Source organism: Narcine bancroftii, chromosome 4 (genome assembly GCF_036971445.1).
Source record: "Narcine bancroftii isolate sNarBan1 chromosome 4, sNarBan1.hap1, whole genome shotgun sequence".
Classification (NCBI taxonomy): domain Eukaryota; kingdom Metazoa; phylum Chordata; class Chondrichthyes; order Torpediniformes; family Narcinidae; genus Narcine; species Narcine bancroftii.
This window is the reverse complement of record NC_091472.1, coordinates 6,471,511-6,483,322: the sequence shown is the minus strand read 5'-3', so window position 1 is coordinate 6,483,322 and position 11,812 is coordinate 6,471,511. Positions and strand designations below refer to the sequence as shown.

The 11,812-nt window shown below is 50.6% G+C and overlaps 1 protein-coding gene across 1 annotated transcript in view; it reads left to right on the top strand.

The window, feature by feature from the left end:
• The first annotated feature begins 512 nt into the window (after positions 1-512).
• Positions 513-11,812, top strand: part of cd109 (CD109 molecule) — a 490,209-nt gene continuing 478,909 nt past the window's right edge. The window contains exon 1 of the mRNA XM_069930693.1: positions 513-1,001. Within this exon, the coding sequence (XP_069786794.1) occupies positions 925-1,001 (77 nt within the window). The 5' untranslated portion in view covers positions 513-924. The remainder of the gene's footprint in view (positions 1,002-11,812) is intronic.

The window sequence follows — 11,812 nt, the reverse complement described above, 5'->3', positions numbered from 1 at the left end:
TGAGAGAGAGAGAGAAAAGGAGTGAGAGAGAGAGAGAAAAAGGAGTGAGAGAGAGAGAGAAAAGGAGTGAGAGAGAGAGAGAAAAGGAGTGAGAGAGAGAGAGAAAAGGAGTGAGAGAGAGAGAAAAGGAGTGAGAGAGAGAGAGAAAAGGAGTGAGAGAAAGAGAGAGAGAGGGAGGGAGGAGAGGGAGAGAGAAAAGGAGTGAGAGAGAGAGAGAAAAGGAGTGAGAGAGAGAGAGAAAAGGAGTGAGAGAAAGGGAGAGAGAGGGAGGGAGGGAGAGGGAGAGAGAGGGAGAGAGAGAAAGGGAGAGAGGGAGAGAGAGGGAGAGAGAGAGAGGGAGGGAGAGGGAGGGAGAGAGAGGGAGGGAGAGAGAGGGAGGGAGAGAGAGAGGGAGGGAGAGAGAGGGAGAGAGAGGGAGAGAGAGGGAGAGAGAGAGAGAGAGGGAGAGAGAGGGAGAGAGGGAGAGTGGGGAGAGAAGGAGAGATAGGGGAAAGACAGAAGGAGAGTGGAAGAGGGAGAGACAGGGAGAGTTGGGGGTGGGGTGAGAAACAGATGAAGGTGGCAGAATCAGACTGAATGAGTGGAGAGATAAAAGAGTTGTCACCATAGAAAATGGTTACATTTGGTCCCAGTGACAGACTGAGAGAATGAAATAAATAAAGAGATGGAAATGGACTGAAAGAGAGAGACAGAGGACATAATATACTGAGTGTACCACAGGGTCAGGGGAGAGTGTCAGAGAGAAGGAAGTGCCAGAAGGAAGTGTGTGTGTGTGAGAGAGAGTCTCTCACAAAAGGAGAATAAGGGATTGTCAGAAAGAGAGGAGAGGCACTGAGCGAGAGGGATTGGCCCTTTCCCTGTCCAGTCCGTGGCACTGCTGGGTGGTGAGAGGCTGCGAGCAGGGCACTTGCCCCAACCTGCAACATGCCCCCCATCGCCTGCACTCTCTCCCTCTCTGCCCTGCTGCTACTGACCCATCTCTCTACCTGCACTGCCAGAAGGTAAGAACTTGGTGGTGAGGACGGAATCTATTTACATGTTTGTCGATGGTTCCTTTCTGTTAAAATGCAAGTTGTGTTTACTTCGTGGACTCCCACCGCCATGTTAATCAGCCACTTCCAAGAGGGTCAATATCTGGATACTAACCTTGACATGTGGCTGAGATCTGGCGGTTTCTGCTTTGTTGTGGTTATTGATGAATACAGCCATATTTTATTTGTTAAAAAAAAACTATTTTAATCTAAAAATAGACTTTATATTTTAATAATTATTTACAGAGGAAACCTGTTCAGTCTCTTCCCATCCTTAGTTTGTGCCCATACGTTTCCATCACTGTACAATATTGATTTCTCTTGACACCAATGGCACCTTGTCCTTACGGGAGTCCCCCTCTGCTGTTTGAAGGGCTCCCCCTCAGTCTCAGCCCCTCAATGCCCGATAACGGAAGGACTCCGGGGTCAGAATTTATGGTCGTGAACACGTGTGGCTTTGTGCCCGTATTGCAGGTGGAAAAAGTGCCGTAAATTGCGTTTTAAGAATGAACAAAATTAGTGCAGAAGAAAAGGAAATGTGAGGTGGTGTCTGTGGTTCCTTGTGCTTTCATTGACTGTAGTCCTTCCCGCAGCGCCCTTGCATTGCCAGCGCCAAGTCTCAGTGCATCCCTCAGCGCATCCTCCCGCAGCCTGGATTGTGCCAGTCTTATCTACAACTGTTTGCGCAGGCACACCATTTGAGATTTATCAGGAAAAAAAAATGAAGGTCAGGTGGACAATTTTAAATTTAATTTTTAAATTGAAAAAAATTAAATTTAGACATAGAGCTCAGTAACAGGCCGTTTCGGCCCACGGCCCTGTGCCGCCCAATTACACCCAATTAACCTGCACACCCGGTACGTTTCAAATGGTGGGAAGAAACCGGAGGCCCCCCCCCCCCCCCAGGGAAAACCCACACAGCCACGGAGAGAAGGTACAATCTCCTTACAGACGGCATGGGATTTGAAACCCAGTCCTGATCGCTGGTGCTGTAATAGCGTTGGGCGAACTGGCGCCCTAACAAGCTCCGCACGGACATTGGCAGATTTGAACCCAGGCACTGGGTTAAGAGAATTTAGAAGGGCAAGAAGAGTGTCTCTTTCAACAAGAGACACACGGGAGACTCAAGATGCTGAAATCTGAAGTCGAACAGAATCTTCTGGAGGAACCCAGCGGGATAGAGTGGGAGGAACATTGAAATATTTCGGATGTTGGAGGGCCTGGACAGAGTAGATGTTGAAGGGTTGTTTCCCAAGGAGGGAGAGTCAAAGACAAGAGGCTACAACTTCAGGATTGAAGGCCGTCCACTTAGAACAGAGATGTGGAGGAATTTCGTCAGCCAGAGGGTGGGGAATCCGTAGGATTTGTTGCCACAGGCTGTGGTGGAGGCCGGGTCATTGGGTGTATTTAAGATAGAGAGTGATCAGTTTATTTGATTAGCCAGGGCATCGAAGGTTATGGAGAGAAGGCAGGGCAGTGGGGCTGAGTGGGAAAATGGTGGGGCAGACTCGATGGGATGAATAGCCTATTTCTGCTTGTATGTCTCATGGTCATAGGAATAGAATTGTCGATGTTTGGAGTGGAAAATCTTCATCTGGACTGAGGAAAGTTCATACAGAGGACAAGGTGGGAGGGGTTAGATGGAGGCCTCCAATGGGCTTGGTGAACTGGGCAGAGGTGAAACATGATGGAGAGAGGCAGAGGCGAGACAAAAGGGGAGAGAGGCAAGGTAAAATGTACAGGTCAGATGGGTGAAGAAATGTCCTTTGGTCCCAAGTCTTACCAAGGAGGGAACAAAACAAAAGTCAGGATTGCTGGTCTTTAGTGCTAACCAGCGGGTTTTCCTGAAATGTACATGGGGAATGTGGTGAGATGCTCTTCTTCAAGCTTCTGTTCTGCTTCATAGGAAGAGTGTAGGAGATTGTTACATCTCTGAGTTACTTGGGAGGCTTCTTAAATAGCTTAGAGGTGCAAGATTCAAATAACAGAAGAGACTTGACTTACTGACGCCTTCCACCATCTCAGGAAACTGTTCACTCACACAGATATACATATTCATACGCCCCACAATGCAGTTACAAAATAGTTCAAATTTTCTTGACTACATAACATCCCTCCTGCTCAAGGTGAATGAAAAAATTAGTGTTTTTTGTCACTTTCTTTCCAGTGCATTTTAAGTAACTGAACTTGTACACTAGTTTATTTACTCAACTATTTTTAAATAGTCCTTATTGATATTGCACTGGGGGCAGTATGTCCCTTCACCATCTTGTGGATTTGGCTGCGACCGTTGGGCTCTGTGTTGCTGGTCCATGTGTAGGTGATGTTAACCTGACAACTGCTGTGCTGATGTTTCGGGATCAGTGGTCGTGGCCTCTTCACTTGATACCTCACTTGATATTGGTGCTGCAGGCATTGCTGGTATTAAAGCTTTCTGCTTTATCACATCTTGTGTCGGCCGGACGGGAATTCAGTTCCTCCTCAGAGTCTGTCTCGACAATGTACGATCTTGGTGTCTCAGCTTCTCTGACAACCTTTGCTGGGATCCATGTTCTCAACATTGGCTCTTGAATATGCACATGCTGCCCTCTGAAGAGTTCCGGCAATGTTTGTTATAGTGCTGGCGTCCTTCTTCTTGCGTGCCAGCCAGTCCTCTTCTGGTTTCCTCCTGGTCTTCTGGAGGGTGTATTTTGCTTGGCAGAGTTGTTTTGTATCTCCTGCCATTTAGAAGTTCTGCCAGGGATTTCATGTCAGCCCTTAAAGGTGTGGCTCGTAATGACAGCCGAGCTATGTATGAGTCTTCTTTTGCTTTGTGACACTTAACTATGTGTGTTTCAGAGTTTGCACTCGTCTTTCAATGAACCCATGACCTTTGGGGTAGTATGGGGATGATGTAGTGATATCAAACCCATACTCTGCAGCCAGCTATCTGAATTCTTGAGACGTGAACTGTGTTCCATTTTTACAGATTACTTGTTCTGGTATTCCTTGTTCAGGAAGGAATGCTCTCATTTCTGAGGTAATAGTTGACACTCTCAGGTCTTTGACCCTTTTGATGAATGGAAACTTAGAGTCGTAACAGGCTACTATTAAATATCACTCTTGATTCTCGGTGAACAAGTCTGCTCCCACTGCTGCACAACAGTTACTACAGTGAGAAGGGTGTATTCTTACATGGATGCAAATAGTTCACCTTATTCTGACTATATTACAGTGTGAAAGTGTAGAGCTCGTCGAAAGAACCAAAGACTTGTTGATCCAAACCAAGGCTTTTATTAGCAAAAGACCGGAGCTCTTCACAGGTGGCCGACCAGTCCGGAATGATCCGACCTGGCTAGGGACACAACCCTTTAAGGCCCAAACAATAGGTGTGGCTTAGCTCTCAGCCAATCGCTGTAAGCACAGTCTAGATACAGTAACTATATACACTATGTACATTGGTGATAGATCTGTACTATCACATTCACCCCTTCTTGGAGAATTGACCCTGGGAAAAAAAAAACAAAAACGAGGGAGAGAATGAAAAGGAAGGGGTAGGTCAAGGACTGTAGCGGTCAGGGGGTCTGACCATCCGGCGTGACCGCCGTGGTGCCGGGATTGGGGTCGCTGGAGTGGTGTCGCCAGCGGGCTCATCGGGTGCGACTGCTCCGTCGCTCAATTCCCCAGTCGTTTTGTCGGCAGGGTGGCCCGAGTCATTGGGGTGCTGTTGGTCCTTCTGTTGCGGCACGGGGCCTGGAGCATAAGGAGTTGGGGGGTTTGCTGGGTCTACCGCGTCCTGAGCTAGGTCCCGCACCGAAACAGTGTCCTCCCGCCCGTCTGGGAACTCCACGTATGCGTAATGTGGGTTCGCGTGGAGTAGAGTCACTCGGTCGACCAAGGGGTCGTTCTTTGAGTGCCGGACGTGGCGTCGCAAAAGGACGGGGCCAGGGACGGTGAGCCATGCCGGTACAGTGGTTCCCGATTCGGACTTCCTCGGGAAAAGGAACATCCTTTCGTGGGGGGGTGGCATTTGTTGCAGTACATAGGAGGGAGCGGATGGAGTGTAAGGCACTAGTGAGAACCTCCTGCCAGTGAGAGGGGGGGAGACCTTTAGACCGGAGAGCCAGTGTAACCGCTCTCCATATGGTGGCATTCTCCCTCTCGGTCTGCCATCGCCCCACTCCCGAAGCACCCGAGCAACCCGCCCCCGTGCCCCGGGGCCAATCCTGCGGCCTTTCCACACTCCGGATTGCCCCGCCAGCACTCTTCGCAAACCTCACCCCTGGCTGGAAGCCTGTGGCCACCAAAAGTCGGCAATATAGTTACGAAAACAGGCAATTCATTAGGAGTGAGGTGCGTAGATTGCTGGATGAGGGCATCATCGAACCCAGTTCAAGCCCCTGGAGAGCCCAGGTGGTGGTTGTCAAGAATGGGGAAAAACTACGGATGGTGGTCGACTATAGCCAGACCATTAACCGCTTCACACTCCTGGATGCGTACCCCCTGCCACGCATCACGGATGTGGTGAACCAGATCGCCCAGTACCGCATTTTCTCCACTATTGACCTACGTTCGGCCTACCACCAGCTCCCGATCCGCTGCGAGGACCGACCATTCACGGCCTTTGAAGCGAATGGGTGGCTATATCAATTTTTCAGGGTACCATTCGGGGTCACAAATGGTGTCGCGGTCTTCCAGCGGGAAATGGACAGGATGGTGGACCAGAACGGGCTAACCGCTACCTTCCCGTATCTGGACAATATCACCATCTGCGGCCACGACATGCAGGACCATGACGCCAACCTAGACAAATTTCTTCAAACTGCCCGTCAGCTAAACCTGACTTACAATTTGGACAAGTGTGTTTTCCGGACCACACGACTCGCTATTCTAGGTTGTGTGGTGGAAAACGGGATAGTCATACCAGATCCTGACCGCATGCGTCCCTTAATGGACTTACCCCCCCCACATACCCAGAAAGCTCTCAAACGCTGCCTGGGCCTTTTCTCGTATTACGCCCAATGGGTTCCAAACTACGCCGACAAGGCACGTCCTCTTATCAAGACCACCTCTTTTCCCCTCTCGACCGAAGCCACAGCGGCTTTCGATCGAATCAAATCTGACATCGCTGCTGCGACGCTGCACGCGATCGATGAGTCTGTCCCGTTTCAAGTCGAGAGCGATGCATCCGACTTCGCCCTGGCAGCCACCTTGAACCAGGCCGGTCGGCCTGTAGCCTTCTTCTCCAGAACCCTCCAGGGTCCGGAGAGTAGACACTCCTCGATCGAGAAGGAGGCCCAGGCCATAGTTGAAGCGGTACGTCGTTGGAGACATTACCTCGCTGGGAGGCGCTTTACACTGTTGACTGATCAACGCGCGGTCTCCTTCATGTTCAGCAACACCCAGCGTGGTAAGATAAAAAACGACAAAATCGCCAGATGGAGAATCGAACTCTCCACCTTTAACTATGACATCCTGTACCGGCCTGGTAAGCTCAACGACCCGCCTGACGCGCTCTCCAGGGGGACGTGCGCCAGCATACAGACTACGGAAACTCCATGAGGCGCTCTGTCATCCAGGGGTCACTAGGTTTGCTCACTTTGTCAAGGCGCGCAACTTACCCTACACAGTTGAGGAGATCCGCTCCATGACCCGAGCCTGTTCGGTGTGCGCCGAATGCAAGCCCCACTTCTTCCGTCCGGATAACTCCCACGTTATCAAAGCCACCCGCCCCTTCGAGCGTCTTAGCGTAGACTTTAAGGGACCCCTACCGTCGACCAACCGTAATACCTACATCCTTACGGCCATCGACGAATACTCCCGCTTCCCATTCGCTGTGGCCTGCCCAGACACCACTGCCACCTCAATAAAAGCCTTGGTTTGGATCAACAAGTCTTTGGTTCTTTCGACGAGCTCTACAATTTTATTAGCAAAAGACCGGAGCTCTTCACAGGTGGCCGACCAGTCCGGAATGATCCGACCTGGCTAGGGACACAACCCTTTAAGGCCCAAACAATAGGTGTGGCTTAGCTCTCAGCCAATCGCTGTAAGCACAGTCTAGATACAGTAACTATATACACTATGTACATTGGTGATAGATCTGTACTATCACAGAAAGATAAAAGTGAGAGGCTATCAGGAGCTCAGGCCATTCTTGTTGTCTGAATTACATTGTACAAAGCAATCCCCCCCTTCCACCCACCCCCCAAATCTCTCTCTTTCCCTCTTTTTCTGTCTTTTTTAAAGAAATTTTTAGGAATGCAGCGTGGTAACAGGTCCTTTCAGCCCATGAGCCCAGACGGCCCCAATTACACTCGATTGACCTACAACCCTCCGTACGTTTTGAACGGTGGGAGGAAACCGCAGCCCCTGGGGGAAAACCCACAGGCAGAAGGTGCAAACTCCTTACAGTCAGCGCGGGATTGAAACCCCGGTCCCGATCGCTGGCGCTGTAATAGCCGTGCGTGAACCGCTCCACTAACTGCGCCTTTCCTCCAGTTCCCCTTGTTTACCCTCCCCATTCAGAGAGCTACACCCCCCCCCCCACCCCCCACATCATCTCGGCTTTTTTCGCTTCGACCCTCCCACCCCTATCGACCTATGCCATCTTACCTGTAGGCTTGCACTCCTCCTCCCCCAGCCCACCTCTCCCCCCTCCCCCAAGCCCCTTCCTCCTCCCCCCCACAGGCGTCTGCCTGCTTTGTGCTCATGCCACAATGAAGGGCTCAGGCCCGAAATGTTGGTATCCCTTTACTTCCAGTAAGTGCTGTGCGACCTGCTGAGTTTCTCCCGCACATTTCTGCGTTCCACTACAGTGAGAGCGTCTGCAGATTTTCCTGTTTAACACCCAATCTACGTTTGTTTTTTCTGATGTGGTGGAGACTGCATTCAGGATGGGGTATTGAATCGGGAGAGGTACAAGTGTTCCACTGCGTAGAACTTTGGGAGAAGGGCAGACTGTGCAGTTCAAGTTCATTATCATCTGTCTGTACATCTACAACTAGATTTCTCCAGACTACTCTTTTCTTTTTTTCTTCTTTGGCTTGGCTTCGCGGACGAAGATTAATGGACTACAGTGCACACACAATACACAGCGCATACTAGATAATGATATAATATAAATAGACAATAGGTGCTGGAGTAGGCCAATTGGCCCTTCGAGCCAGCACCGCCATTTATCGGATCATGGCTGATCTTTCCCTTTCAATAACCAGCCTTATCCCCATAACCCTTAACTCCCCTGCCCACAACTCTTAAATCTATCCAGCGACTCCGCCCCCACTACCCTCTGTGGCAATGTATTCCACAGACCCACAACTCTCTGGGTAAAAAAAAATCCCCTCATGTCTGTGTTCAATGGCCTTCCCTGTATTCTTAAACTATGCCCTCTTGTCCTCGTCTCACCCTGTCAAGCCCTTTGATAATCCTAAATACCTCAATCTTGTCTCCCCTCATCCTTCTAAACTCCATCACATAGAGTCCAAATCTTTCTAACCTATCTGCGTATGACAATCCTGCCATCCTGGGAACTAACCCTGTAAAGCTGTGCTGCACTCCCTCCCGATGGTAGTGATGGCGACTCGCGTCAAATCACACGAAGCAGAGCGCAGGTAAAAAGCTAGTTTTAATAGGCTAACATATACAGCTCGGTCTTGACGTCTTGTCTCTGTGCAAGCCTAGGCCAAAATAAGGGGGGATGGGTCTCCACCGGTTTATATATGCAAGGTGAGCAAACTGGTGACCTAGTGGTGTAATAACATACATCCACATTCACCCCCCCCCCCTAAAAAATTGGGACTCCCCCTAGCCCCACCCCCGTCTCTTTCCATGCGTTCATGTTCAATATCTGACGAGGTTTCCTCTTCCTCGTGGACCTTCGGAGGGCAGGGGAGGTGGGGGATATCAGAGCCTGGGGGTCCTGACCCTGGGTGAGGGTATGTTGTGGGGGTGTAGGGTGTGGTGATATGTAATTATACCACTAGGTCACCAAGGGTTATCCCAGTGACCTTGTATATAAAGTAGTCCAGAGCTACAATCTAGCCTTCCAGGTTTGTCTTGACCTCTTAGTGTACATATTAGTTTATTAAAGCTGTCTTATACTTGCACTGCTGGTGTGGTTATTGTCAGTACGTAGGGGTTTCCGCCCGTGTGTTGGTCATTGGAAGTGTGCTCGTCCGTCACTCGTCGTGCTGCTCCGTAGGGGTCTGCAACCCTCCCGGGTCCTCCGTGGTGCATTCCTGCTTGTCTGCCGGGGCCTGTGGCTCTCCTGCATCATCCGCTGTCCCATCCTGCCGGTCCTTAGAGGTCTGCAGCTCTCCTGTGCCGCCCATGTTTCCTGCCGGTGCGAGGACCCTGGTGGCCACCGAGTCTTCCCGTCCGTCCCCGAACACGACGTATGCGTAGTGAGGGTTCGCATGCCTCACTTCCACGGGCTCCACCAGAGGGTCTGTCCTGTGGCATCTCCAGTGCTTCCAGAAGAGCGGTGTCGTCAGCCATCTAGGCAGCACCGTGCCTGTCGCGGGTTTCCTCGAGAAAGAGGGGACTTGATAGAGGTGTTTAAGATTTTAAAAGGGACAGACAGAGTAAACGTGGATAGGCTTTTTCATTTAAGGGGGAGATTCAAACTAGAGGACATGGTTTAAGATCGAAGGGGGAAAATGATAAAGGGAACATGAGGGGAAATTTCTTTACGCAGAGGGTGGTGGGGATGTGGAATGAGCTTCCGACAGATGTGGTCGAGGCGGGATCATTGGTCACATTTAAGGAAAGACTGGATCGTTACATGGATAGGAGGGGACTAGAGGGGTATGGACCGGGTGCTGGTCAGTGGGACTAGGAGGGTGGGGATTTGTTACGGCATGGACTAGTAGGGCCAAACTGGCCTGTTCTGTGCTGTAAGTGGTTATATGGTTATATGGTCATGGGGTGTCATGTTAGTGGCAGTAGTGGCAATAGGGAGCGCATGGAGTTCAGGGCCTCTGGTAACACATCTTCCCACCTTGCCACTGATAAGTCCTTTGCTTTTAGGGTCAGTAGGACCATTTTCCAGATGGTGACGTTCTCCCTTTCTACCTGTCCGTTCCCCCTGGGGTTATTGCTTGTAGTGCGACTGGTCGCAATGCCCCTATCTCTCAGGTACTTCTGGACCTCGGTGCTCGTAAAGGCAGCACCCCTGTCCATGTGTATGTAGCTGGGGTACCTGCACAAGCTGAAGATGGACTGCATGCACTTTATTACCATGGCTGCAGAGACATCGGGACACGTGATAGCAAAGGGGAAGCTTGAGTATTCGTCAATGGCATTGAAGAAATGAACTTTTCTATCGTAGGAAGGGAGTGGGCCTTTAAAGTTGAGGCTGAGACATTTGAAAGGCCTGGTAGCTTTTATTAGTGTAGCTTTATCTAGTCAGTGGAACTGCGGTTTGCACTCCGCACCAATGGGGCAGACCTGGCTTACCGTCCGTACCTCCTCTACTGAGAATGGGAGGTTTTGGGCCCTTATAAAGCGAAAAAGCCTAGCAATTCCCGGGTGACCCAGCTCATTGTGCAAGCTCTGCAGCTGGGACACATGGTTAAGGGTCGCGCAGCTGCCTCTGGACAGTGCGTCTGGGAGCTTGTTGAGCCTCCCTGGGCGGTATAGAATGCCTTAGCTATATGGAGACAATTCTATCCTCCAGTGCAAGATCTTATCATTTTTTATCTTCCCCCTGTTCTGGTTATCGAACATGAATGCCACGGATCGTTGGTCCGAGACGAGGGTGAAGCGTATACAGGCCAGAAAGTATCTCCAGTGCCTCACTGCTTCCACGATGGCTTGGGCCTCCCTCCACAGCCGATTGTCTTACCTCAGACCCCTGCAGGGTCCGCGAGAAAAAGGCCATTGGTCACCCTGCCTGGTTCAGGGTGGCAGCCAACGCCACATCTGAGGCATCGGTCTCTACCTGAAAAGGGACCGTCTCATCTATGGATCGCAGGGTTGCCTTCGTAATCAGATCCCAAACCTCCTTAAAGGCTTTGGTAGCTGCAGGGCTGAGAGGAAAAGTCGAGGCTTTTATGTGGGCAGACCCTGTTGGAGTAGTTGGGGACCCACTGTGCGTAATATGCGAAAAGCCCCAAACATCACTTTAATGTCTTCTGTGAATGTGGAATTGGGAGGCCTAGGAGCAGGCGCATGTGGGCAGGGTCCGGGCTGATATCCCCGTTCTGCACCACATAGTCCTGAATAGCCAGCTTCCTAGTGCTGAAGACGCATTTATCCGTATTATATGTTAGATTGCGGTCCTTTGCTGTCTGAAAAAAACGTAACATTGTCCAGGTGTGGGAACACTACCTGTAAGTGGTACTTGTCCACTATGCGGTCCATCTCTCACTGGAACAGGGATACCCCATTGGTGATGCCAAAGGGGAGGCGGAGGAACTGGTACAGCCTACCGTCCGCCTCGAACGCCATGTATATCCGGTCGCTCTCCCTAATGGGCAACTGGTGGTACACTGCCTTGAGATCAATGGTGGAGAACATTTTGTACTGGTCAATGCTGCTTACCATGTCTGCGGGTAGGCATCCACTGTGTAAATTTATTGATCGTCTGACTATAGTCCTGTGATAGTACAGATCTATCACCAATGTACATAGTGTATATAGTTACTGTATCTAGACTGTGCTTACAGCGATTGGCTGAGAGCTAAGCCACACCTATTGTTTGGGCCTTAAAGGGTTGTGTCCCTAGCCAGGTCGGATCATTCCGGACTGGTCGGCCACCTGTGAAGAGCTCCGGTCTTTTGCTAATAAAAGCCTTGGTTTGG